This window comes from Chiloscyllium punctatum, chromosome 5 (assembly GCF_047496795.1).
Source record: "Chiloscyllium punctatum isolate Juve2018m chromosome 5, sChiPun1.3, whole genome shotgun sequence".
NCBI lineage: Eukaryota > Metazoa > Chordata > Chondrichthyes > Orectolobiformes > Hemiscylliidae > Chiloscyllium > Chiloscyllium punctatum.
Window position 1 is genome coordinate 103,098,118 of NC_092743.1, and position 27,111 is coordinate 103,125,228.

Here is a 27,111-nt window from a genome sequence, read left to right on the forward strand (position 1 = left end):
TAACCACATGGGAAGGGAAATTGCGGTCTCTAAAGAAGGAGGCCATCTGGTGTGTTCTGTGGTGGAACTGGTCCTCCTGGGAGCAGATACAGTGGAGGCGGAGGAATTGGGAATACGGGATGGCATTTTTGCAGGAGGTAGGATGGGAAGAGGTGTAGTCCAGGTAGCTGTGGGAGTCGGTGGGTTTGTAAAAAATGTCGGTGTCAAGTCGGTCGTCATTAATGGAGATGGAGAGGTCCAGGAAGGGGAGGGAAGTGTCAGAGATGATCCAGGTAAATTTAAGGTCATGGTGGAATGTGTTGGTGAAGTTGATGAATTGCTCAACATCCTCGCGGGAGCACGAGGTGGCACCAATGCAGTCATCAATGTAGCGGAGGAAGAGGTGGGGAGTGGTGCTGGTGTAACTATGGAAGATGGACTGTTCTACGTAGCCAACAAAGAGACAGACATAGCTGGGGCCCATACTAGTGTCCATGGCTACCCTTTGGTCTGGCGGAAATGGGAGGATTTGAAGGAGAAATTGTTAAGGGTGAGGACCAGTTTGACCAAACGAATGAGAATGACGGTGGAAGGGTACTGCTGGGGATGTCGGGAGAGGAAGAAACGGAGGGCGGATGGAGATGTAGAGAGATTGGATATCCATGGCGAAGATGAGGTGTTGTGGGCCGGGGAAACAGAAGTCTTGGAGAAGATGGAGGGTATGGATGGTGTCTCGAATGTATGTGGCGAGTTCCTGGACTGGGGGGATAGGACAGTGTCGAGGTAGGTAGAGATGAGTTCAGTGGGGCAGGAGCATGCTGAGACAATGGGTCGGCCAGGGTTGTCAGGCTTGTGGATCTTGGGAAGGAGGTAGAACTGGGCAATGCGGCGTTCCCAGACTATGAGTTGGAAGCTGTGGGTGGGAAATCTCCTGAGGTGATGAGGTTCTGTATGGTCTGGGAGATGATGATTTAGTGATGGGGGGTGGGGTCATGGTCGAGGGGGCGGTAGGAGGTGTCCTCGAGTTGGCGTCTGGCTTCAGCGGTGCAGAGGTCAGTGCACCAGACTACCACTGAACCCCCTTTATCTGCTGGCTTGATGGTGAGGTTAGGATTGGAGCAGATGGAGTAGAGGGCTGCGCGTTGTGAGGGTGAGAGGTTGGAGTGGGGTAGACAGGTTGAGGTGGTTAATGTCTTGGCGGCAGTTGAAAATGAAGAGGTTGAGGGCGGGTTGTCAGCAGCCTTATCAAACACCTTACTAAAGTCCATGTGTATGTCATCAACAGCCCTTCCTTCATCTATCAACTTGGTCACTTCCTCAAAGAACTCTATTAAGTTGGTAAGGCATGATCTCTCCCGAACAAAAGCATGTTTTTCGAAATATAAATAGATCTTATCCCTCAGTACCTTCTCCAGCAATTTTCCCACCACTGATCTGTAGTTACTGATCTATCCCAGGTTGCTGATGGAGGCGAGAGAGGAAATAACTGGGGCTCTAACAGATATCTTTGTGGCATCCTTAAACACAGGTGAGGTGCCGGACGACTGGAAGGTTGGTCATGTTGTCCCCTTGTACAAGAAAGGTAGTAGGGATATTCCGGGTAACTACAGAGGAAGTGACCAAGTTGATAGATGAAGGAAGGGCTGTTGATGTCATACACATGGACTTTAGTAAGGCATTTGATAAGGTTCCCCATGGTAAACTAATAGAGAAAGTGAAGTCATATGGTGTGCAGTGTGTTCTAGGTAGGTGGATAAAGAACTGGTTGAGCAACAGGAGCTAGAGAGTAGTAGTTGAAGGGAGTTTCTCAAAATGGAGAAAGGTGACCAGTGGTCTTCCACAGGGATCAGTGTTGGGGCCACTGTTGTTTGTGATATACATAAATGATCTGGAAGAGAGCACTGTTGGTATGATCAGCAAGTTTGCAGATGACACGAAGATTGATGGAGTAGCAGAAAGCATAAGGGACTGTCCAAGAATACAGGAGAATATGGATAGACTGGAGAATTGGGTGGAAAAGTGGCAGATGGAGGTAATGCATTTAGGCAAGTCGAATTCTGGAGTGAATTATACAATGAACGGAGGAGCCTTGGGAAAAGTCGATGAACAGAGAGATCTGGGAGTGCTGGTCCATTGTACCCTGAAGGTTGCTGCACAGGTGAATAGAGTGGTCAAGAAGGCATATGGTTTGCTTGCCTTCATTGGACGGGGTATTGAGTATAAGAGCTGGCAGGTCATGTTAAAATTGAACAAGACATTGGTTCGGCTGCATTTAGAATACTATGTACAGTTCTGGTCGTCACATTACTAAAAGGATGTGGACGCTTTGGAGAGGGTGCAGAGAAGGTTTACTAGGATATTGCTGGTATGGAAGGTGCTAGCTATGAAGAGAGGTTGAGTAGGGGTACCTGATTGAGGTTTTCAAAATCATGAAGGGTATAGACAGGGTAGATGGAGATAAGCTTTTTCCCAGGGTGAAGGATTTCAATAAGGAGAGGTCACGCTTTCAAGGTGAGAGGTGAAATGTTTAAGGAGCATACACACAGCGAGTACTTTATACAGAGGGTGGTGGGTGTCTGGAACGTGTTGCCAGCAGAGGTAGTAGAGGTAGGCATGGTAGATTCATTTAAGATGCGTCTGGACAGATGCATGAGTAGGTGGGGAGTAGAGGGATACAGATGCTTAGGAATTGGGTGACAGGTTTAGACAGTATATTTGGATTGGCTCAGGCTTGGAGGGCCGAAGGGCCTGTTCCTGAGCTGTAAATTTTCTTTGTTCTTTTCTTTATTCTATGCTAACATCCCATTAACACACCCTTGGCAAAAGCAAATTCTCACATGCAATTCTAGTAGCCTGAAGAGAATCCCTGCTTTTACCGTAACAGAGAGTGGAATAAGCGCTTTCACATCCAGCTTCAAGACCCTAGCAACTTCAGAAAACTAAAACTAAAAATCCTGGATGTGTGGGAGTTTGACTCCACACATTCAGGCTGCTGCTATTGTTCCAACTTTTAAAAAAAATCCCCAAGACCTCACATGCTGTTTACTTTAATGACTTTGACGAGACTCTCGGTACATCTCTCTCAACCTTTCTTCATTTAAAAAAAGGACAAAATACATCTCTTAAAGGCATAGTATTGTAACTCTCTCGGAAGAATAATGCTGGATTTCTTTCTGCTGCCAAATTGCATATGAGACAATCTATTTTACTGAATTTGTCTTTGCCAAGGGGTTTAAGGAATTTTACAATATTGGAACAGTTGTTGTTTGGATCAATGAAATTTTGTTTTAAAAAGTGCGTTTCTGTCTGGACCCTCTTGTGGTGCAGTGGTAGTGTCCCTACCCCTAGACCAGGAGGCCTGGGTTCAAGTCCCACTTGTTCCACACTTTATGTAATAACATTTCTAAACAGGTTGAGTAGAAAATAGGTTAAATAAAAAAAGTCTTCCTGCTATGGCTTGCATTGTCCATAATGGGCTTTACTTGTTAACATCCAATTGGGCACACATATTTTTACGAGTAGCGGTTACTACTTTGGAAAGAAAGGATAAAGCCCTCCTGTCACCCTGGTGCAATTTGAAATGGTGTTGTATTCATACACTCCATTCTCTCCAAGCCAACAAATGTTCCTTTTATTCAAGACCCCCCTCTAATGAAGGCAGGAACCAGTTGACCCTGATGGAACCCAAACTGAGCATCAGTGAGGAGGTTATTGTTGAATAAGTGTCATCTGAAATCTCTGTTAATCTTCCATCATTCTACTGGTGATCGAGAGCATATATCTGGAAAATATTCCATGATGTCAGGTAGATGCTAGTACTATTTAGGAGCAAAGTACTGCAGATGCTGTTATTTGTACTGAAAAAAATGCTTGACATCAGTGGGTAAGGCAGCACCACGGAGGGAGAGCAAGGTAATGTTTTGAGTCTAGATGTGGGCTCATCTAGCCTCAAAAGTTAGCTTTGTCTCTCTCCACTGATGCTGTGATTTCCAGCATTTTTTTTGTTTTCAGTTGGCAGCACTAACTGCACTGGAAGGACTTGGCTAGAGAGGCTGCCTGTTCTGGGAGAGAGGTCTTGAGTACTATTGGTGGAATTTTGTCAATGCTTATAGCCTTTGCAGTAGCCAACGTTTTCGGCTGCTTCTTGATATCACATGGAATGAATCATTAATTAGCTGAAGACTAGGGACCTCATGACGAGTTGGAGATGGATCAAAAGTATTGATCCATACTGGCTGAAAAAGTATTTGCGAATGCTTCACTGTCATTGCATTGATGTAATGGGCTTCTGCGTGACAGAAGATATTTGTGGAGAACTTCATCCTGAGACGTTGGGAACGGTCGCGATCACGTAACATTACCAGGCTCCGATTGGCTGAGACGCTGACCAATGGGAGCGAGAAAGGGGTGGGGCTCGGTCTCTTTAGCAAAAAAGGAAGCCAGGCGGACGAGTTAAACTAAACCAAATCAATCCGCGTTAAGAGAGGAGCAGGCGATTCAACCTTTCGATGGGAAATAAATACATTAATAAGCTGCATCAAATAACTGAATTGTCGTCGGTTTTATTTTTACTTTGACTTTCTATAGCCAGCCCGAATTAGAAGGAAACTAATTTCGCTGGTGGAAGGACGCTGTGGCTACTGCCTGCGTATGTGGACAGCGCGGGAAAGTTTTGGCGCCAGAATTTCCAACGGCCGGGGCGCGAGAGTAACGGTCGGAGGGGGATGCGCAGGCGCAAACCCAGTGAGAGCCATCTGTCCCGCCGCACATTTTACTTCCCCGGAGTCCAGCTGAGGGGCAAGTGAAACACCGTCAGGATGGTGATGCTGCGGAGTGGTGCGTTGCTCAGTCTGGATTCCAGCTCCGAGTTCATCGTCTTGGATAAGAGCGATAGCTCGCTGCCGCCCACATCCCCGGCCCCTGGCAGCAAACGGAGCCGGGCTGAGGCGGTAAGTGAGCCCGACTGACACCAAACGGAAACCTCTGCGCCTGTGAAGAGAGGCCGGAGCGTCCGACTGTTTTTTTTCCCTCATCCCCGGCCCTGGATAAATGATTGTCAACCGGCGGTTGTCTTGTAAATGATATCTGGGCGAGCGGGTGGTTGGCGGAATGAGTCACTCTAGTTTACGGTGGTGTGGGTGGGCGGGGCAGTGGCGCAGTTTGCTGTATTTATTTATTTGATGATTTCATTAGAGACATGTTTCTTTCTAAATAATAACCGAGCTCGCTTGTTTGGCAAAAACGAGCGAATCAACAATCTGGTGGTGGTGGTGGGGGAGGGATGATTTTTTTTTTAAAACACGTATTTGCTTTTCACACTTTTTTGGGTTAATAACAACGACGAGTCTGTCACATGGACCGAAGGGGGTTGGCCGAATTTCATCGGTTGCAAGTCTTCTTTATTTCATGTGTCTGAATCTCCCTACGTTGTTAGTCCACTTCCTCCTGCGGTCTGTCTCGTCTCGGAGTTTATTTTTGACATTTTGCATTCTTCCGTGCCGCTGCTCCCGATGATTTTTCTTGTTGGTAATGGAGGTGCGGATGTCCCAGCATTCTCAGCTCCTGAGAAAGTCCTCTATCCAACTGCAGAGACCCTCGAATTTCACTCTTTTCCCTCGGCCGAGAAACACTTGTATAAATTTTATCATGGCCACTGCATCTCAAGTGTTTTGCAACTATCGAAGTACTTATTCAAATACTATCACTTACTAAGTAGGATCACTAACTGATCAACTTAACACATTGACACTTTTCTCTCACTTTACAAAATCACAGTGGAGGCTGGTTAGTTTAACTTTCTCTAAGTTGAGCTAGACAGATTCTTGACTAGGTAAAAACAATGACTGCAGATGCTGGAAACCACATTCTGGATTAGTGGTACTGGAAGAGCACAGCAGTTCAGGCAGCATCCAAAGAGCAGCGAAATCCTTGGATGCTGCCTGAACTGCTGTGCTCTTCCAGCACCACTAATCCAGATTCTTGACTAGGCACTGCAAGGTTCCAAAGGGGAGTAGATTGGAAAGTAGAGTTCAGGCCTCATGTGGATAAGCTATAATCTTTTCAGATGGTGGCACAGGCTTGAGGGTTTGCATGGCCTACTCTTCATTCTTAGATGGACCGTAAGATAAGTAGTAGGCGCAGCAGATAAACAGATGGACGTGCTCTGCTGTTTAATGTGAATTTGGCTGGCTTTCAGTATGAACTCTAAATAAGCATTAGACATCTACACAGAAAAAGTCCCTTTGGCCCAACTTGTCTGTGCTGGTCAAAAACAACCACCTAACTATTGTAATTCCTGTTTCCTGCATTTGTGTATAGCCTTGTATGTCTTGGCAGCACAATTGCACACCTGAATACTCATGGAATGTTCTCAGAATTTCTGCCTCTATGATTTTACAGGTAGTGAGTTCCAGATTCCCATTATTTTCTGGGTGAAAACGTTTTTCTTCTCTAAAGAAGAAAATCTTTAGATCCTCTAAACATTTTTTTGCCCCTTACCCCCAGTCATTAATTCCTCCATCAAGGGGAAAGTTTCTTCAAGTCCACCCTGTCATTATTTTATACATCTAGATGATATGCTGTGTCATGGAATGATTGCAACTCCTAGGATAGAGAATTTAAAAGATTCATAATCCTCTGTTTTGATCTTTCTCTTTTATCTGACTTAAATGGTTGACCACTTATCTTTAGTTTTGTCCATGTTGTTCCCTGACCAGAATACATTTCTGTCTACCAGGTTAACCCCTTTCAGAATCTTGTAGCTTTTATCCTTCTAAATCCAGAAGGACCAAACCGATGAACCTTCGATGTGCTGATGCCAAGGGAAGTAGTTCATCCATATTATGGATGTGAAAACTATGCGCCATATACCAGATGTTGTCAGACCAGTGCCCTACAGCAGCTATCTGTACTTCATTCCACTCTATTTAGGTAGAGCCAAAGGGAATGCTGATTTGTTATTTCATTTCTGAATCTAGGTTTAATTCATAACAACATGAAGGAGTAGATGTAGGCCATTGAGCACATAGAGTCTGTTCCATCATTCAAGAGATCGTGGATGATCTGATAATCTTCGACTCTATTTTCTTCCTTTTCCCTAGAACTGTTGATTCCCATTCCAATTAAAAATGACCCAGATTTGGTAGCTCTGGTAAAGAATTGTACAGGTTCACTGCCAAAATAAAAATTCCATCTCATCTGTGTCTTAAATGTGCAGCCCCTTATTCAGAGATTTATCCTCCCATCTGGAACACTCGTGGCTTTGCCATTGGCACACTGGCTGCAGAGTGTATTATCTAAAGGTGCACTGGAACAATTCACCAAGACTCATTTGAAAATACCTTCCAAAGTTGTGACCTCTTCCACCTAAAAGAATAGCAGATACATGATTTGTCAGCCAACTCACCCACTGTCCTGTCTTGAATATGCACTGTTGTTCCTTAGTTTTAGTTCAGTCAAAATTCTTAAACGTCCTTCCTCACAACAGTGTGTTCTTACACCCCAAGGACAGTAGCAGTTCAAGGAGGTGGTTCCACGTCTATCCGTGGGCAGTTAGATATGGGCAGTAAATGCTGGGCCATATCCCATCAATGAAAAAAAGTTAAATTATTGATCTCCATGAGTTTGTGTAATGATATGTAACACTTTGCCATTACACTTCATTCCTTTCATTTTGAAACAAACTTTGTTTCAGTAATATTTTGCACTGCTATGTACTGTACATTATTCAGGTTATCCAATAGCCTGTTGCAGTTCCTAACTTAACTCTCCTAATTTTCTAGCACCTAGGTTGATATTTCAGTATAGTACTAAATGATTGGTGGTGCTGGATTTTAGATTTAGGTATGTATGGAAAATGATATACCACCAATTGATTTTTGAGGGTCTCTCCAACATTGTCCTGTACAGGGCAAACGTGGAACCTGTGAAAAATTTGCAGTAAAAAGTTGTGTGTGGCTGTGTCTGTGCGTTATTTGGAGACTTACCCCATAAAGGCAGTTGCAGCAGCAGTCTTATTGTTGGTGTGCAGGCCGGATGCCCCGGAGAGGGGGTGGGGACTTGCACGCTTTGTGCTGGGGGGCGGGGGCAGTGTTGAACTGGGTTGGATGGGGTGTGGGGGATTTGGACTAGGTTGCAGGGCAGGGTGGTTGGGAGCAGGGTGTCTCACAATGTGTGCTGCTGCAGTCTCTTGAATAGGGAGCAGACTTTAAAACTCCAAGCCCCAGAGGAAAGGCATTTAATTGATTTTTCTGAACAATCGACTATCCAAACAAAGTAGTGCCCACCTATCCTATTCAGATAATCTGATTTCCACTGTATTTCTAAGTCCCTTCTCTGTTTTGCCCACTTCCAGCAAAGGACAGCTCACAGTGCCAGGAACCTGGGTTCAATTCCAGCCTCGGGCGACTGTCTGTATGGAGGTTGCGCATTCTCCAGTATCTGTAGGTTTTCTCTGGGTGCTCCGGTTTCCTCCCATAATCCAATTATGTCCAGGTCAGGTGAATTGGCCATGCTAAATTGCCCATAGTTTTGGATGTATTAGTGATAAATAAAGGGTAGGGAATGGGCCTGGGTGGGTTACACTTTGGAGGGTTGGTGTGGCCTGTTTCCACACTGTAGGGAATCTAATCTAAACTACATTCTGAAGAGGATGCCCCTCTAGTCCATAGTTGACCACTCGCTCTCATCTCCTCTTACACAATTGTCTTCATGGTATATGGTCTGTAAGTACAAGTCTTTTCTGTGGCTCTTGTATTTTTTAATCTGCTACTTTTGATTTACTCACAAAAACCATTCCAAATTAATTTTCAAGATCAAAAAATAGTCAGTCCTTTAAGGCAGTACTAGCTGCTTTCTACTACATTTGGAGATTTTGATTCTTGACCTCTGCAAGCAATTTGAGCTAGTCTATAGTGAAAATGCCTGTTCTGAATTTGGGGCTGCTGTCGATGACCTTTCCATTCATGGCAGCAGTTGTTCCTGCAAGACTCTGAGCATCTGTTATTGAAGCAGATCTTGATTACTCTAAACCTCCTTGGATGATAGCAGGTTCAAGGGTGCAAAATTGTAATTCTCTTTGTGGCTTGGACTCAATTATTAACTAAATTATCAAATTTAATGTTGGTAATCTGTTAGTTATACTGTTTGAGGATAAATGTAGGCCAGAACATGGAATACTCCCTCCAGTTGTTCTTTGAAACAATCGAATTGAATGTGTTTACACCCATCTAAGAGTGCGGGTGGAGTCTCCATTAACAATTCATGTGAATGGTGGCACCTCCGCCCGTGCAAACATCCCATTCCCACCCCACCATTTCCGGTTCCCAACTTCATCATGCACATAACGTAGTACTTGTGTACTGGCATCAATCTAGATTTTTATATATTTATATATATAAGTCTGAGTCAATACCAAGTGATGTAAGTTTGAGTTATTTAGATTTTATTTTACTGAGGTGAATATTTCTGCTGCTCTGCACAATTATATTCCCACAGCTCTGAAAATGCACTATTACCTTGACGTTGGATGCTGTACTTCTTTTCCTTGGGATTTAATCATGTATAAATCTGGCAACAAGGCATTAAATATGTGAAGTAGCATATGCATGTGGAAAGTGCACCAAGTTTTGATAAATTTAGAGAAAGATGACACTTGCAACTGATACCTCTGTGTTGTATTGCAAACAAATAGCTACACTCCTGTTTGAGGCCCTTTTTGCAAATTTGATATTCCCGAAACGCATCTTAGTGCCTGCCAGTTGCATTCAAGGTAGCGTGAGTTACAAGGTTGAACAGGTCGTTGATGAGGCGTCATCTGGAGTACTGTGTCCAGTTCTGGTCACCCTGTTATAGGAAGGATATTATTCAGTGAGAGAGAGAGAGAGAGTTCAGAAGAGGTTTATCAGCCTGTTGCCAGGAATGGAAGGTTTGAGTTATAAAGAAAGGCTGGGATTTTCTTAATTGGAGCATAAGACATTGAGAGGTGACCATATAGGAGGTTATAGAATCACAAGGGGTATAGATAGAGTTAATGGGAGGTGTCTTTTTTTCGAGGATGGGGGAGTTTCAACACTAGGGGTCAACTACTTCAGGGGAGAGGTTTTAAAAAAAGATATAAAGAGCAATATTTTTACACCAAGGATAGTTTGAGTGTGGAATGAAGTGGTGGATGCAGATACGGTTACAATTTTTAAAAGCTACTTTAGATAAGTACATGATTAGAAAAGGTTTCGAGGGCTATGGACTACAAGCTAGCAGGTGGGGCTACTTTAGTTTGAGTTTACGGTTGGCATGGACTGACTGGTCCGATGGTTCTGTTTCCATACTGTATGATTCTATAAGTGGCTTTGCAGCAGTGTTTCAAGGTGGTGACACCAAACAAAATTGTATTTTGGAAAAAAAATGTTTGCATGTGGAACTGAAGGCAGGCCAGCTCCTAAGCCCCAACCCTGGCCTGTCTCAAAAATGAGACCTGAAGCTTCAGTGTGGTAGACTCCTCATTGTTTGAATAGTTCTAAGCTGTAAATTTTTTTTAATCTTCTGTGGATACCCTCATGACTGAAGGGCTTGATGCGAGATCATCAGAGATGACCAGTTCTTACTGTTATTGTTGGTCCTTTGGAGGAACTTCTGCATCTGTGCCATCGTTGATCATCTTCTTGGACATGTTGGATGCTGCAATTTTGGTGCAGACACTTCTCAAAACATACAGAATCAAATTTCAGTGCTGGCTGCCATATGGGCTAGACAGCTGTAGGAGGTTACTCAAGTGAGGTGGTCTGCAATGCAGAAGTTTAAGAATTTTTTTTTTCTTATGTCTTGTAATATTTATACTAAGCACCTGAAGTATTTTGTCCTGAGACGTTGCCCAATGAAAATCTGTGTTCATCCATGCAATAAATATTGCCTTCAAGTGAATTTTCTGCAGGATGGTCTCCATGCTGTTGAGTCCTGCATGATGAATCATTTCTGGTTTTCCTCTGTCATCAAATTCTTATGACAGCCTCTGGTGACTTTGGAAGCATTCCAGAAATTTGTGGTACTTATAGGGCAGTCAAGATGCTGTATCATTTAGCCCAACGGTGGGGACAGTGACCTGATAGCATTAAACTGAAAACTAAAGTCCAAACTATGAAGCTTGTAGGTGTAATATTGGAGTTGGCCATAGGCCATAGAGTTAGAAAGATATACAGTATGAAAACAGACTTTTCAGTCCAACTTGTCCATGCCAACCAGATATCCTGAATTAATCTAGTTCCATTTGCTATTACTTGGCCCATATCCTCTAAACCCTTCCTATTCATATACCCATTCAGACATCTTTTTAAATATTGTAATTGCACCAGCCTCCACCACTTCCTCTGGCAGCTCATTCTGTGCACCCCCTGAGTGAAAAAGTTGCCCCTTAGGTTCCTTTTATATCTTTCCCCTCTTGCCCTAATCCTTGTCGTTTTACCCTATCCATGCCCCTTGTGATTTATTAACCTCTACAAGGTTACCCCTAAGCCTCCAACCCCACATGTCCTTTCCAAATTTATGCAAAAACCTCAGTAGTAGCATCCCTAGAGAGTGCTTTACCAATTTGCAAACTTTTCCACAGCCTTGAAGTAGGTGCTGTCAATGATTATGTCTGGTGTTTGTGTTCGCCAGGCTCTAGATGAAATCTAACCACAGTCTTCGAAAAACTGATTTCAAGACCAAGATTTTTGTCAGCCCTTAAGAATTAATTCACCATAGTCTGGGTCTGTCGTAGTATGATCACAGGACACAGGCATCAACATACAGGAGCCCACTGAATATTGCCTTTTTGTAGCTTTGATGGAATCACAGTTTGGAACGTTTCCCTGAATTGAACCCAATATTAATATCTGAAGTTTTGTCTCTGGTTACTTCCTTTAAACATGATTGCAAGCAAAAAATTGAACGATTGTGAAGTTTTAATATTTTGCTGGTTATCTCATCACATGCACAAATGAGTTTAATCATGCAGCAGGTTCAAGATTTTGCCATTGTTCCTAATATCTAGGCCCAAATCTCTGCATAACAAAGTAAATATTGAGCATGCTGTACTACCCTGGGTTAGTGGATTCCTTAATTTGATTAATTCCCTTTTACTAATTTTCTCAGCCGAGGGATATTCCTACAATACCTGATCAGTCACATCTTTTGGTGTGACAGATTCTCATTCAAAAACAAGAATTATTTTTGTCTTTTCCATTTACACTTCATAGACAGACAGAACCACATGTTTGGTTGTGAGGCAATAGGAGATGAACGGTAAGATGATATGATGCAATGGAGGAGTATGAAAACAAGTCAGAAATGTTCAATTGCAATATTATTTGACTTGGAGCCAAGGTAGTTAAGCAAGCCGGGATTGTCGGTGAACAGGACTTGAACAGTGCAGCCTGCTTTACAGAAAACTGAGGTTTGGTTGAGTTAAAGTAAATGAAATTGGCAGAAAGGTTAAGGAGTCCAATTAAGTTAAGCTTTGGTTTACAAATCAGTGCATTCTTAAAAGATTTAAAATTGTTTTCCCCAGAGCCAAATGTCAGAAAAAGAAATTTCCCCAAATGCTTTTTGTAAAAATAGTTCTGAAACATGACAATGCTGATGTAATGGTAAAAATTACAGGATCTCTGTGCAATGGGTGATTTCCCCTAGCTCATGGTTTTACATGTGCTAGAGACTTAAAGAACTGAACAAAATGTAAAAACTCTCATCCCTACTTTCTGGACTTGCTGTTCATGAATTATTTCTTAGTTTCCAGCCATTTTAGATTCGTAGGATATATATTAGCCTGTCTGGTAACAGATATTTGTCGAAGTTTTGTGAATTTCATCCGGTATTCAATGTAATTCTTTCACTCTAGAGTTACTTGTCCAATGGTGTGAAGGAAAACTGCAATGGTAATCTGTCTCCTGTTTTGAAAAGGAAAAGTCGATTGCAAACTGACACAACCTTAGATTCGAGCTGTAATGACAATGGGATGAAATTACGACATTTTACCAGGTAAAATGTTGGCTGTATACATTGTGTTTATGCTTTTGAGGTACTATGATTTACGTGCATTGTACTGTTCTATAGTTCAATTGTTTTTGTGTTGCAACTTTTGGAATGTATTTGTTGCCACCAGAGAGCGCCATTTTGTTTCTTTGCTACTGATATACAATGCATTTATTCAAGTTCAGAAAACCCCAAGAATGTATAATTTTTCACTTCTATTTAATCACTCTTCTCTGCAGGCAATCTGTTAGACAGCAAGTCAACAAAAATAATGACAAAGAAGGTACATCAATTTTTTTTATCATTTTCTTTCACTAATGTGTTGCTCAGGTGGAGGTATTTTAACTCTGCTGGGATCATTGCTAAAATAAAACTTATTAGGAGAATGCAATCTTTGTGTGAAATATGTACTGTGCAGAAATAATGCTGAAAATTTAGTAATTGGGTTTGGGCTTGCTGCCAACTGTTTTGTCAATTAAATTCTATCTACTATCCTAAAGACACTGCGTGATACTGTTGAATAATTGGGGTCAGGTCTGGATCATAAAGAACAACAGCAGTGTGCATTTATTAAATGTCTATAACATAGGAAATATTCCAAAGCCATTTCACAGCAGTGTAATCAGACCATGTTTGACAGTAAGCCAATGAAGCAGATAGGTTTGGATGATTAATATCTTGTTCAAAGCACTGAATGTCCTTAATGGAGAAGTGAGGCAAATAGAGGAATTTCCAACATTTACAGCCTAGGTAACTGCTGTTGCTAGCACAAAATGAGATGGGGTGAATGTAGGAGTGCCATATTTGGCAGAAGGTTGGAAAATATTTCAAGTGGGCCAAGTCATGATCATAGAGTGATTTGAACACTCAATTTTAAATGTCTACTTTTGGTAGACGAGCAAACAATGTAGGCAAATGAATGAAAAGAACTTGTTCTGGGTTGGGATTTGGGCAACAGAATTTTGTATGAGGCGAGCTTGTTTAAATTCATGGATAGGAGGTCAGTCAGAAACAATTGAAATAGCAAAATTAGAGATCACAAAATGTGATTGAGGATATGAGTGGTAGAAATTGAAGAGGAGACCAATATCACAGCATCTTTTCGAGAGAAGATGCAAGGTTACCAGTTCGACTGGGAGTCCATTTGCTCATTGTTTATTGGTTATTATTCTGTACCAGACAGGTAAGAGGCTTGGTAGAAGTCTTTCAGATTATGAAAAAAATGTGATGGGGTACAATAAGAAAGATTTCCCATTTGTTGGGTGAGACCAGATCAAGGGGCCATGAACTGGGAATTTGTGAGAAACCTCTTTAATGGTTAAGAATAGTGTTTGGGTAAAACATCAGCTTGACATCAAAATGACCATTTGCTATGCTATCAATACTATATGTATGTTGCAAAGCCATCTTGAATCAACCAGGGAAGCAAAGTGTGAAATTAAGTTGTGTAGTCATGTTTTCCTTTGTAACATAATGGTCATGTCCTCTCTAGTGAATGCACCTGCATGTGCAGGATCACGTCGTGGTAACAGAGTTGGAATGGAAGTTGATGACAGAGTGTGTGAAGGTGCTGACACAGAAGTGCGCCGTAGTTGTAGACTTCGAAGAAATCGCTACAGTACACTAAACCAATCTGTACTCTTTGATAAATTAATAACAAAGTAAGTATGGGGGAAAGGATCATGATTCAACAATTAATGTCTCTAACGCATTACTGGAGTCTAACCTGGAAACATTTGTTGGACAGTACTGCTGAAGCTGTTTTGCAGAAAATGGATGACATGAAGAAACTGCGTCGTCAAAGAATGAGAGAATTAAATGATTTAAGAGACCTTAATGATACAGAAGATGATGAAGTAAGCCTGACTTAAGTATTTGAAATGTAACTTGTAACTGTCTGAATGAGACCAGATTGAACTTTTACCTGTTGTGGATCTGTTCGCCGAGCTGGGAATTTGTGTTGCAGATGTTTCGTCCCCTGTCTAGGTGACATTCTCAGTGCTTGGGAGCCTCCTGTGAAGTGCTTCTGTGACGTTTCCTCCGGCATTTATAGTAGTTTGTCTCTGCTGCTTCCGGTTGTCAGTTCCAGCTGTCTGTTGCAATGGTCGGTATATTGGGTCCAGGTCGATGTGCTTTTTGATTGAATCTGTGGATGAGTGCCATGCCTCTAGGAATTCCCTGGCTGTTCTCTGTTTGGCTTGTCCTATAATAGTGTTGTCCCAGTCGAACTCATGTTGCTTGTCAACTGAGTGTGTGGCTACTAAGGATAGCTGGTTGTGTCGTTTTGTGGCTAGTTGGTGTTCATGGATGCGGATCTTTAGCTATCTTCCCTATGTAGTGTTTTGTGCAGTCCTTGCATGAAAAGAAGTTGCATCAAGACACTGTTCAAAAGGGCCACAACACACTGCAGTACACCAGAACTACAAAAAGAGGAAGAAGAATACCTATACAATGTATTTGCCAAAAACGGATACCCCTGCAATTTCATCAACAGATGCCTAATGGAAAGACAACGGAACAAGGACATACTGCAACCCAAAGGACTAGCCACACCACCATACATCAAGAGCATTTCTGAACTGACAGCCAGGCTAGTGCGACCACTAGGACACATAACAGCACACAAACCAACAGCCACTCTCAGACAACAACTCACCAGAACGAAGGACCCGATACTCAGCATGAGCAAAATCAACGTAGTGTACAAAATCCCATGCAAGGTCTGCACAAAACACTACATAGGACAAACAGGAAGACTGCTAACGATCCGCATCCATGAACACCAAATAGCCACGAAACGACATGACCAACTATCCTTAGTAGCCACACACGCAGATGACAAGCAACATGAATTCGACTGGGGCAACACTACTATTATAGGACAAGCCAAACAGAGAACAGCCAGGGAATTCCTAGAGGCATGGCACTCATCCACAGATTCTGTCAACAAACACATCGACCTGGACCCAATATACCGGCCACTGCAGTGGACAGCTGGAACTGACAACTGGAAGCAGCAGAGACAAACCACTATAAATGCCGGAGGAAACATCACAGAAGCGTTTCACAGGAGACTCCCAAGCACTGAGGATGTGACCTAGACAGGGGATGAAACATCTGCAACACCAATTCCCAGCTCGACGAACAGAACCACAACAACGAGCACTCGAGCTACAAATCTTCTCAAAAACTTTGAACTTTTGCCTGATTGATGTATTGATAAATTGGACATGATAGTTATTTAGGGGGGAAAGGGAACCAACTGCATGACACATACAAAAACTTGGAACATACAGGTGTGGAATAGGAACAAAATTAGGCTTCTGCAGCCTGCTCCACTGATATATAAGCTCATGCTGGTTGGTTTTTCAAATTTTACATTCCCACCTACCTTTGCTACCCCCACACTCCAAAAAAAACCTTGATTCTCCTGCCTAACAAGACTTTAACTATTTTCCATACATACATAGATAATGACTCTGACTTCTGAGGCAGTGTTCTGAAGTTGCACAGCCCTCTGAGAGGAAAAACATTCTACTCATCACTGTCCTGAAAGGGTAATTTATTTTCCCTTTGTTCTAAAGTGATCATTTTATGCCCATCTTGTAAAGGATATTCAAGATCTTTGACATTTTCAATCAAGTCACCCCTCACGTTTCTAAACTCTAATGGAAACAAGCCAGCCTACCAAACTTTTCTTCCTAAGACAAACTTCTTGTTCTGGATATTAATCTAGTAAACCTCTGACCCGAGTCTCATGTACTTAAATAAAACTAAATAAGGAGACCAAAACTGCAACTCTCCTTGTAATTAGTCTTAATTCACATACAGTACCTGCATCCTAATGCTTTTTGTTTTTCATGTAGCAGGATACCTAAATCTCTCTGGCTGCATAACATCGTTGCACATTCTCTGCTTAAGTAATGCTCTGTGTTTTTTGTTCTTCCTGCCAAAATGCACACTTAGAGTCATAGAGATGTACAGCATAGAAACAGACCCTTCGGTCCGACCAGATATTCCAACCCAACCTAGTCCCACCTGCTAGCACCCGGCCCATGTTCCTTCAAACCCTTCCTATTCATATATCCATCCAAATGCCTCTTAAATGTTGCAATTGTACCAGCCTCCACCACATCCTCTGGCAGCACATTTCATACATGTACCACCCTCTGCATGAAAAAGTTGCCCTTAGGTCTCTTTTATATTTTTCCCCTCTCACCCTAAACAAATGCCCTCTAGTTCTGGACTCCCGATCCCAGGGAAAAGACTTTGTCTATTTACTCTATCCATGCCCCTCATAATTTTTATAAACCTCTATAAGGTCACCCCTCAGCCTCTGATGCTCCAGGGAAAACAGCCCCAGCCTGTTCAGCCTCTTCCTCATAGCTCAAATCCTCCAACCCTGGCAACATCCTTGTAAATCTTTTCTGAACCCTTTCAAGTTTCACAACATCTTTCTGATAGGAAGGAGACCAGAATTGCACGCAATGTTCCAACAGTGGCCTAACCAATGTCCTGTACAGCTGCAACATGACCTCCCGACTCTTGTACTCAATACTCTGACCAATAAAAGAGAGCATACGAAACGCCCTCTTCACTATCCTATCTACCTGTGACTCCACTTTGAAGGAGCTATGAACCTGCACTCCAAGGTCTTTTTGTTCAGCTATGCTCCCTAGGACCTTACCATTAAGTGTACAAGTCCTGCTAAGATTTGCTTTCCCAAAATGCAGCACCTCGCATTTATCTGAATTAAACTCCATCTGCCACTCCTCAGCCTATTGGCCCATCTGGTCACGAGCATCCAAACATTTATGTAAATGACAAAAAGTAGAGGACCCAGCATCGATCTTTGTGGTACTCCACTGGTCATAGGCCTACAGTCTGAAAAACAACCCTCCACCACCACTCTGTCTTCTACCTTTGAGCCAGTTCTGCATCCAAATGGCTCATTCTCCCTTTATTTCATGTGACCTAGCCTTGCAAATCAGTCTCCCATTGGGAACCTTGTCGAACGCCTTGCTGAAGTCCATATAGATTGCATCTACTGTTCTGCCTTCATCGATCCTCTTTGTTACTACTTCAAAAAACTACATCAAGTTTGTGAGAGATGATTTCCCACGCACGAAGCCATGTTGACTATCCCGAATCAGTCCTTGCCTTTCCAAATAAATGTACATCCTGTCCCTCAGGATTCCCTCCAACAACTTGCCCACCACCGAAGTCAGGCTCACTGGCTTATAGTTCCCTGGCTTGTCCTTACCGCCCTTCTTAAACAGTGGCACCACGTTTGCCAACCTCCAGTCTTCCGGCACCTCACCTGTGACTATCAGTGATACAAATATCTCAGCAAGAGGCCCAGCAATTACTTCTCTAGCTTCCCACAGAGTTCTCAGGTACACCTGATCAGGCCCTGGGGATTTATCCACCGTTACCCATTTCAAGACATCCAGCACATCCTCCTCTGTAATCTGACAGTCCTCAGATGAAAACTTCATCTGCCCTGTTACTCAACCTGTCTGTATCCCTACCTTCCTTATGACGTCTCCATAATATACTTTTCTACCTGCCTTGGTATTGAATCATGTACACGCTGGTTTAAATACCCATGTATACTGGCAAGCATGCTAGAGTTGATCTGGACCATCTTTTGTCGCCTTGGCTGTGCTGAGGGGTTTTTTTTAACATTGGAAGTTGGAAGCTCAGTTGTACTCTATGGAATGAGTTTTGTTTAATTTCGGCAGTGCTTCATACATTGATTTTTATTTTCCAAACTCAGTTACTCTTACAAAAGTAAACCATTGAGCTGAAGACCAAGACTATCTTATCAAAGGGTAAAATATTTTCAAGGTTTGAATCTGATACTGTCTTTTTTGCTTTGAAGGAAAATCTGGATATGTATTCACGTGTGAAAAAGAGGACCGTTCAGACAATAGATGAAGAAACAACAGAAGGTCGTGAGGATGGGAGTGGAGGTAGGTGTTCACAGGTTTTGTTATACAAAATAGAAAATGTTGGAGAAACTCAACTGGTCTTCCAGTATTTGTGGAGAGAAAAACAGTATCAGTGGTTTCTCTCTACACAAATGCTGCCAACATATTGAGTTTCTCCAGCACTTTCTGTTTCAACTTCAGAGTTCTAATATCTGCAGTATATTGTTTATATTTTAATTATACGAAGATAAATTTGACAATGTTCTGTGAAATACGAGTTCCATTTCATAAATCCATATTGACACCATCCTATCGAATTTTTTTTTCCAGTATCTAGTTGTCATGTCTTTTGTAATATATTAGCATTTCCTTTAGTAGTGATGTTGGGCGAATGGGTCTGTTGTTTCCCAGTTTCTTTCTTTCTTTAAATAGTGGGGTTACATATGCTATCTTCCAATCTGGAGGAACATTGCAGGATCTATAGAATTGTGGAAGATGATCATCAACCCAAACACTATCTCTCCAACCACTTCGTTCAACACAGATGTGGACTGTCATGTCTAGGGGATTTATCAATTTTCAGTCCTGTTAATTTCTCTAGTACCTTCTTAAATTAATTATTGCAAACAATAATGTAGGTTTACCTTTCCTGGCAGGCTTAAATGTAAAAATAAAAATTTTTAAATCAATATTTGAAGTATGTTTCAGTGACCAGGTGAAATCAAATTTTACACAAAATAAGAGAATAAAAGTCATTTAACAAAGCATTCTTCATTAATCACTTTTCCCATCTTTTCTAACTTTAGTTTTACCTGTACTATGATTTGCACGATATTTTGAGCAATTAACTTTGGTGGGAGGGGGACAATCTATCCTTAAATGGCTGAATTTCTTGTATGCGTTTTCTTTCAGACAATCCTCATTAGGAACATGATATTGTATTTTTCCATCTTTTGATGTTACAAGCCTGATGAGAGTCATGAACTGAGATATTGAGGAATTAATATGTGGTCTGTCTTTCCTCACGGTAGATGTTGAATTAACAAATAATTAATCCCTAAACCTGTTGCAATAGAATTATCTGAAGAGGAGGAGACTGAAGATAGAGAAGATGAGGAAGACATGCCAAAGCGCTACTATTTGCGTCAGAGGAAGGCTGTTGTGCAGTGCCAAGCTCCAGGTGAAGATATGCTTTTCTCCATTTTTATTTTGTCTTCTCCCACAGACAGTATTTTAATATTTTTCTTTTCGTAGTAGTCTTTTTGGCTTCTTGTGCTTCCTTGATGCAATCTACAGAAGGCTGCTGGAATTTACCTTTCAACAGTAATGACATTACTCATCCTCCAAATGAAATAATTAGGTGCCCATAAGCTTTTTGCCATCATCATCATCATACTTTGCAGATGAAGGGGCTGGAATGGCTTTATCGTGCTGGCATCTTCAGAATGTTTACAGTTTGTGCTTTTGTTATTAAGTCTGTTTTTACTGTCATAGATCTGAACATCATAAAATAGATTTTATATTAGATTGTTTCAACAACTCTGATGCATATACAAAAAAAACCATCTGTATACACATTACACAACCGTCACTGTAGTCCTGTGAGTGGTGTAAGACTAACAGAGAACCTATTGAGAATAAAAAGTCCTCGAGTTTAGATAGCTTTCTCTCAATGACTCCAATGATTGTAAAAGTAAGTAGTATTAAATCACCTTTTTGTACTTTTTTTTCTTCTTGACAGCAGTGCAGCTAGATCTTGTTTTTGAAAGATTGATATATTTAATCTGTATTACATCTTTCTGTTAAATAAAAGCAGTGAAATCCTGAAAATAATTATCTTTTGGTTGTATGCATAGAAATTGCCAACTAGTAGGTAATGTCAATCTGTCTTATACATAAATGTTTGGGAAAATCTTCAGTCTTTAGTGTGCACATACTAAAATTCAATTGTTTCACTTTTGTTTTGTACCAGAGCCTAAAAGAAAATGCACAATATTTTATCGTGGTCCAGCTTCTCCTGTAAGGCAAAGATTTCGTTTTGGTACTTCTGGTTCACGAAGTCCTTACTGCAAGAGAAAAATGAACAGGTTTGTAATGGAATTAAAATCTGCAATATAATACTTCAGTCTTTGGGTAACAGCCTGTCCTAGTAATTGGATTCAAGCTACCTTTTAATGCAGATAATTACTTTGTTTGTCCTCTGCTTGATCCTGAATGAATAACCTTGCCAATAAAATATATAATGTGGTATATTAAGACTATATGACTTTGCATTTCTATTTTGTAAATTGTGCAGCTCTATCATATGACGAAAGAAACAATGAATATTGGGATCAATATGATTTTAATCTTAAAAATTCTAAAGAGCTGTCTGAGGATCTCTGAAGTGCTACCCTTGCACGTGGTCTTGTACTAGTTGGTGTAGGCGAGAAGTTCAAAGATATACAGGATTTTTTTTAAGAATATAACCGCTGTGCATGAAACATTTTAGTCTGCTTACACACTTTTTTTTTTGTTATTGAAGACGAAGACAGGCAATACACAGCAGTGATTCCACCACCTCCTCTTCCTCTTCCTCTGATGAGGAAGAGTGTTTTGAGAGAAGAAGGAACCCAGCAAGGAACAAAACACTTCTGAGGTATGTTGTGCATTTTAGGAATAGAGACATGTAAAATGGACAGTTGTTTTGTTCCAAAATCAGTAATTTTTCTTTTGCTTTAATTCTTAGAGCAGTAAATTGGATATTTTATAAAGTACAGTCTTTCCAAACATATTGTTAGTTGAGTGTGGAGCCAGAAGAAAGATGGTTTGGAATAAGTTTGGGATAAAAACTTTATTTTGCTAACAGCTTGTTCACTTGGCACTTGTTGACAAATTATCAGCCTGTAATGCATTGAAGTGCAAACCATAATGAGGGTCAGTGTCATTGTGATTATAATTATTGCCAATGAAAATGTGGGTAGATTTACCACTACCAATCCATATGTGGTTTTAATTAGAACGTGTGTGAAATTTCATTTTTTAGTTGTAACCTTTTTTGGATTGATATTTAAATGTAGTTAGAACTAAAAGATTTCATTTTATGATGTCATTTGATTCTTATTTTAAAAAACCTTGCATCATCATAACTGTAGCACTTTGTGTTTGAATATAAATCATCCCTGTTACTGCTGGCGATCACTTGAAAAATATAAAAATGGTTAGTGGGTTGAAGTAATGTTGATATACAGTGAAGTTAATAGTTTTAAAAAGATTTGTTTTTTTGTGTAACTGAAGGATACATTGGAATTCTAAGAGGCTGATTGTTGCTGGTGAGTTTTGTCTGGAAATTTAGTTGGCAGTAGTTGATGCTATGAATTTGCTCATAATTCTGCATCACTTAACAGAATTTGTTGTGAACGGTTTTTTCATAGGGTGAGTTTCTGTATTTATGGTGAGAAACAAGTACACTTGCAACTGGCTCAAGTTGGCACAGGAAGACAAATGAAGGGAGGTGTTAGGATCAAAGGACAAATAAGAATTTCAACAGAGAAAAAATAGCTCTGAGGTATTACTTTGAGGAATGATAAAAATATACAAAAATTAGATAATGTTTCATAAGTACTGACGTAGCTCATAGAAAAACTCACTTATGCCTTGTTGAGAAGCAAAAGGAAATCTTTACAGAAAATTCAAAACTTTTGAATGAACTAAAATGCTTTGAAGTTTTGGGTTAATAGAGAAACACTATCTTTTTTCCATTCCTTCAAAGTTGCTGTCAATACAATTTTATTAAGTATGACACATATTTATCTGAATGAAAAGCTAAAACTTCTTCACTCCACTCACATTGGAGCATTAAGCTGTATGGGCTTTGTTTTTTCATGTTTGTCTTCCATGGTCCATGACATTAGAATCTTAGCATCTGACTCCTGTTGAATTCAGATGTGACTGACCTTTGCAAATGTGTCACTGAAATTCAATATAATCATTTGTGAATTACTTTAACGTGTTCTGGAGACTTTATAAAACACGATGTAGACCTTTTTACATTGCTGTAAACTTCAAAGCAATTGTATTTCTAAGGTAACAGTGACAATATAGCATCCTTTTCATGGAGACAAACCAAGATTCATTGGTCCCAAAATGTGTCAGAAACTTGGTACGTCACATGTTCAAATGACCTGTGACAGTGAACTGTACAAAATCCATTTGGAGGAGTGCCAGACAATTTCAATGCCTTTTGCAAGTGGATTGAATTGCTTAATGATTTGGAAGTCCGATATGTTTTTTCTTGTAGGCACAGATATTGACGGAGTGCCAGAAAGCACCGTAATGTTTAATCAATGTTTTCAGCCTGGGAAAAATTTAGAGTGGAGTTCCACTCCACCCTTCCTTTTTGTGATGATCAAGACCTTGGTGTACAGAGCATGATTTCTATATTCGAGGACAAAATGAAATGTGGAAGCGTTGTGAACTGTGCAAAGGATAGTGTAGAACCTAAAAAGGACATAGACAATTTGCACTGGTTGATAGCTGGCAGGTGAGGTGCAATATGGAGAAATGTGAGGCATTACCTTTTTAGTAGGGAGGACATTGATCATCATCCCTTCAGAAATGTACCTCAATGAGAATTGGATGTATATGTGCTCAAGTTATTAAAGATGGTAGGTTGAGCCAGTTGACACATACAGTGCCTTGGCTTTATTAACAGTGACACAGACCAAGAGAAAGGTAGTTGCATTGAACTTGTATAACACTGTTTTAGGCCATATCCGAACTGTTGTATTCCGTTCTGCGCTTTGGAAGGTATGCAAGAATTGTTCCAAGGATGAGGGATTTCAGTTATGAAGATAATTAAGAGAAGTTTCGGCTTGTTTCTCTTGGAGAGGAGGCCTGATTGAAGTATTCATAATCATGAGAAGTCTGGACAGAATAATTAAGAAGAAAATCTTTCCATTCATGAAAGTGTAAATCAGAATGGCATATGGCTTAGATTCCAAACAATTCCTAAGAGTCACCAATCCCTCCATTTAAAATTTCTGTTGAAAAGAAAACATTTGCATATTGTCTTATGTTCTGTCCACTTATTCATAGTGTTTGCTTACCAACTGTAATGTCTAGGATGTTCGGTAAGTTATTAAACCCATTTGCCTTTGTTCTCAAAATGGCAACTTTTAAAACCTGTCCTGCTTTTCCTGCTGTCCTGGATTCATAGAAGCTGCATTGACAAAAACTATGCTAAATCTATATTCATCCCATTTTCCAGCATTTGGCCCAGAGTTTTGAATGAGAAGTCAAGGCGGCACGGTGGCACAGTGGTTAGCACTGCTGCCTCACAGCACCTGGGTCCCAGGTTAAATTCCAGCCTCTGACAACTGTCTGTTTGGAGTTTACGCATTCTCCCCATGTCTGCGTGGGTTTCTTCCGGGTGCTCCGGTTTCCTCCCACAATCCAAAGATGTGCAGGTCAGGTGAATTGGCCATGCTAAATTGCCCATAGTGTTATAGAAATAGATCTGGGTGCATTACTCTTCAGAGGGTCGGTGTGGACTAGTTGGGCCGAAGGGCCTGTTTCCACACTGTAGGGAATCTAACCTAATCTAATTTCAAGTACTCATCCAAGTACCTTTTAAAGGTTGTGAAGTTTCCAACCTGAACTAATCTCCCCAACAATGCATTCCAGACTTACACCACCCTCTGGGTGAAATAAAACTCCTCAAATCACCTCAAGCTCCTGCTTTCACCTTTTGAAATTATGTGGTCTTGTTATTCATCCTTCAGCTAAGGGAAGTAGCTACTTTCTATCCACCATGTCTCTGCCTGTCATAATCTTGTACACCTCAATTAGGTCCCCATTCAGCTTTCTCTGCTCTTTAGAAAACAACTTGAGCTTTATGCAGCCCCTCTTCATAGCTAAATTGCTCTATCTCCAGTGGTAAATCACCTCTGCACTCCTCCAATGCAGTCACATTCTTGCTATAGTGCAGTGACCAGAACTGCATACAGTACTTCAGCTGTTGTGTAATCAAAGTTTAGTGTAGCTGCAATATCACCCCCCGGTGCTAATAATCTATGCTATGACTGTTAAATGCAAGTGTCCTGTATGCGACCTTAACTGCCGTAATATCCACCTTCAGGGATTGTGGATAAACACCCTAAGGTCCCACTTCCTCTGAGCTTCCTTGTGTCCTGCTATTCACTGAGTGCTCCTTTGTCTTGTTGCTTCTTCAAAAGTGCATTTTATCACACTGATCATAGTCAAGTTCCTTCTGCCACTGATCTGCCCATCTGAACAATCCATCTGTATCCTCTTGTAACTTAAGGCCTCCTTCCACAATGTAAACCACCAAGCTAATTAATTGCTTATCATTCCCCATATTTTCTTCTATGTAGCCTTTATATATCATAAATAATAAAGGACCCAAAACTGCTCCCTGGGGTATGTCACTATGCATTGGCTTCCAGTCACACAAACAGCTTTCTACTACCACCCTCTGATTCCAACCAGAAAGTCAATTTTGGATCTAACTTGTTTATATACCTTGAATCCCATGTGCTTTTACCATCATTATCAGCCTCCCATGTAGGACCTTACCATGGCTTTACTATATTCTTCACCCATCTTGGATTACTCTTTCCATTCTTCCAAATACCAAGAGAATCCAGATGTAGAGAAATTATTAAAACATGCAAGAACAAAACAAGTTAGGTCTGGAATACACTGTCTGAGGGTGTGGTAGAGGTAGGTTCAATTAAGACATGCAAGATGGAATTGGGGGTTGTTTTGAAAAGGAACAATCTGCAGGGATCTGAGAAGGTAGGACATTGCAGGACTGAATATATTATACTTAAGTGGATTGGATGGACTGAATGGCGGTGTTCTGCTCCAATAGCTTGTAGTTTAAATCGTCCTCTTGTTACTTCCACATTAGTCTTCAAAGTTGCAGTCTTTTGGATTTGTACTCTTAATTTCATCTCATTCTATTGAAGCCGCCTTAGCTTGCATGGCTTTGTTAAATCAGAGTAATTGCTGATTGACAATTGAAAAGTATCTCCTGGAGCAGTGCTTGGTTAGATTATCTGTCTTTGATGTCTTTTGGCAGTCTTTGTCCCATCATTACCTGAAGCAAAATATGGAAAATGTCTCCAGTGGTCCTGTGGAAAAAGTCTTTATTCCACAAGCATCAGGGAAAACATTTTATCCACAGAAATTGCATTCCTAGATTTGCACAAGTCTCCCGGCATCTGTGGCAATGTTGGGCAAGGTGATCTCTTAGAACTGGATATTAAGCTTGAAACAGTAATGGGCTTACATATTGACTTTTTTTTTGTTCTTTATTCGTTACCCTCATGCATATTTACGAGCTTTTCCTTTTCAATGCAACCAAAATTATGGGTCAAGTATGTTTTGGTTGGTAATGTAAAATTGATAATAGCGAGTGGGAAGCCTGTTTTTATTCTGCTTGATTCTCTTCTCTCCTCCTCCCCATCTCTTTTCTGTTTTCTATCGACTCCAGTGTTTCTATACAGTCTCCCACAAACATCTTTTACAGTTTCTTTGTTTTCAGCCGTTCTATCTTTTGCATAGCATCTTTTGCCATAGTGTTGATTTGAATTAACCTTCCTTTGTCACCCAGATCTCTTGCTGTACTCATTGCATTTTAAGACCCTGTGGGTGTTGGACAATTCCAGAATCCTTACCTCCCTTGATGCACACAGTGACCCATTCCTATTCCCTAGCTAAAATCATTTGGTAATCTGAAGGATTCTCAAATGGCTGCCTTCTAAGACATGCCATCCTGCAATTTATTCTTCTGAATACCACACCAGCTATAGTATACATAAGTCATTGCTGTTCTCTAAGTCCAGAATGGCACAAGTCTTAAATTTCAAATCTGCTGTAAGAATCACCAGTCCCTCCCCTTCTGATTTCTGTGGAAAATGAAACATTGGCTTACTGACTTGCTGAGTCCATCTGTTCATAATGTTTGTTTATCACCAGTACAATTATGATGCTGCTACATTTGCCTTTGCTCTCAAAATGGAAACCGTAGAACTGAAAATTTTATCCACTTCATCCATTTTGGGTTTATCATTTCATTCTTTTAAGTACTTGAGAACTTGAGGCTTCCGTCATTTTATAGCGTTGTCAAAATCGGGGCAATCCACAACACTTATTTTTCTTGAATAAAAGGGCATTTATGCTTTATGAA

General features: G+C 40.9%; 1 protein-coding gene across 6 annotated transcripts in view; it reads left to right on the forward strand.

The window, feature by feature from the left end:
• The first annotated feature begins 4,396 nt into the window (after positions 1-4,396).
• LOC140477288 (ATPase family AAA domain-containing protein 2-like) overlaps positions 4,397-27,111 on the forward strand; it is a 70,432-nt gene continuing 47,717 nt past the window's right edge. For all 6 annotated transcript variants that reach the window (XM_072570887.1, XM_072570891.1, XM_072570889.1 and 3 more), the window contains exons 1-9: positions 4,397-4,928; positions 12,851-12,990; positions 13,224-13,267; positions 14,477-14,645; positions 14,732-14,840; positions 18,869-18,959; positions 19,993-20,097; positions 20,890-21,004; positions 21,442-21,555. In XM_072570887.1, coding sequence (XP_072426988.1) covers positions 4,797-4,928; positions 12,851-12,990; positions 13,224-13,267; positions 14,477-14,645; positions 14,732-14,840; positions 18,869-18,959; positions 19,993-20,097; positions 20,890-21,004; positions 21,442-21,555 — 1,019 coding nt within the window. In that variant the 5' untranslated portion in view covers positions 4,397-4,796. The remainder of the gene's footprint in view (positions 4,929-12,850; positions 12,991-13,223; positions 13,268-14,476; positions 14,646-14,731; positions 14,841-18,868; positions 18,960-19,992; positions 20,098-20,889; positions 21,005-21,441; positions 21,556-27,111) is intronic.